Consider the following 1,980-nt stretch of genomic DNA (forward strand, 5'->3'; position numbering starts at 1 on the left):
TATTGACTCATATTCTAGTATTGCAAATATATATTTCAATGTGTTCATAGATAGTTACTAATAAAAAGAATTCAGGTATTTATATTAATTTTGTGGTTTCTAGTAGATACATATTGATTAAGGGTTTATTTTTAAAGGATAATTATCAAATATATTGTATTATAACCCTGCCATATACTCACATATTATTTGGAGAACACTACTAAGATTCTTATAAATATACTGACATCTTATAAGTGAGCAAATACGGGATTACATATGTCAGTTTTTTCTATATTTAAATACTTGCATATTTTTGTCAGTGTGTCGACAGCCCCAACAGTGTATTAAGGGTTTGCACCTTCTATAGAAACCTGGTATAAATTATCGCTTAACCTCTTCTAATACTTTCTATGGGATTCAAAAAAAAAAAAAAGAATTGCCACCCGGAGTCCAGCTACCAAAATTGAGGTATAACGCACCATTGGAAGCAGTCAAACGAAATTGCTTCCGACAGCATACTTTTCAGTTTGCGAGCGAACGCAAACTTAATTACAGCTCAATGGAAGCGAGCCCTTAGACGGTGATTAAAAGTGTTGTGCTAGGGATTATGCCAGATAGACAACTTACGCACTTTAGTAAAGCACTTTAGTAAATTCTGTTTTCTCCAAGTTCTGAAAACCTGGGTAAGGAGTGAGGAGTTGGGTCAGGGGTATAGGATAGCGTATATCAAGTGTTTGTGGGCTTTGTCCGCTAAATTGTATAGGTAAAAGAACATTATTAAATAAAGTTTATAGCGAGTACATAAATAAAACCTAGGACAGCTTTTGGTAAACATTTTACATTTACACATTGCCTATAATTTCAGCTAAAAAAATTAAGAATAGGGAGCTAATATAGCTGTAGTGTTTTCCATGATGCTCACGTTTTTGCAGTAATCTGGCCTTAGTTTGTGTGCAGACCTTTTGTAGTACAGATTATATATATATATATATATATATATATATATATCCCTTTAATAAACCCTGGTATAAAAGCTTGTGTTTTTTTGTTTTTGTAGTGTAAAATAAAGGGTATAAAGTTATTCTATAATTAATAATATATGCAGAAGAGATTGTTCCCTATAGCATTGCACAGACCAGCAACAATTCCCTTCTGACAAGAATTTTACCTGAATGGTGTACTTGATGTCTAGTTGGCCATTGGCTTGAAAAAATAGACACAGTACAGCGTAGAGCAAAGGGTGCTATATTTATTCCCATGAACCATTGCTTCTCTGGATAGAAGAATCTGTACATACAAAGCTTTTAATAGACGGTTGAGGAACTTGACCAGATTTCTGAGAACTACACACAAAAAAGCCAAACAGCAACTCTTTAGCCTTTTAACTCTGTATAAAATAGTTCTGTTGACAATCCACACAGCAAGTAAGGCATCATTCAGGAAAAGAAGATTAATGCAGCCAAGAAAGGTATTTTCTAGTTCCTTGTTTATAAGGCACATAACAGAAGAACCATTAGGCCACTTGTCAGCCAATCAGAATAAATGAATATCAGCATCTGATGGTATACAACTCTACACTGCCAATTATCTGGATCTCCTTAATAGCTTTACAATCCAGTCCAGGAGGGGTGAATTCTCCCATGGGGTACCCATTTATGGCTAGCTTGAATAAGCCATCTTCAGAAAGAATTAAAATCTGTAACAGAGAGGAATACAAAAATAATATTACATTGTTATAATCTCACCAAGGATACAGTCTTTTCTGTCACTATTTAGTAATATTACATTGTTATAATCTCACCAAGGATACAGTCTTTTCTGTCACTAATCAGTAATATTACATTGTTATAATCTCACCAAGGATACAGTCTTTTCTGTCACTATTTAGTAATATTACATTGTTATAATCTCACCAAGGATACAGTCTTTTCTGTCACTATTTAGTAATATTACATTGTTATAATCTCACCAAGGATACAGTCTTTTCTGTCACTATTC

The 1,980-nt window shown here is 33.5% G+C and overlaps 1 protein-coding gene across 2 annotated transcripts in view; it reads right to left on the minus strand.

Moving 5' to 3' along the window:
* Positions 1-1,211: 1,211 nt before the first annotated feature.
* The window catches only part of LGALS12 (galectin 12), a 129,346-nt gene continuing 128,577 nt past the window's right edge, over positions 1,212-1,980 (minus strand). For both annotated transcript variants that reach the window (XM_053719938.1, XM_053719937.1), the window contains one exon: positions 1,212-1,678. In XM_053719938.1, the coding sequence (XP_053575913.1) occupies positions 1,532-1,678 (147 nt within the window). In that variant the 3' untranslated portion in view covers positions 1,212-1,531. The remainder of the gene's footprint in view (positions 1,679-1,980) is intronic.

Source organism: Bombina bombina, chromosome 7 (assembly GCF_027579735.1).
Source record: "Bombina bombina isolate aBomBom1 chromosome 7, aBomBom1.pri, whole genome shotgun sequence".
NCBI lineage: Eukaryota > Metazoa > Chordata > Amphibia > Anura > Bombinatoridae > Bombina > Bombina bombina.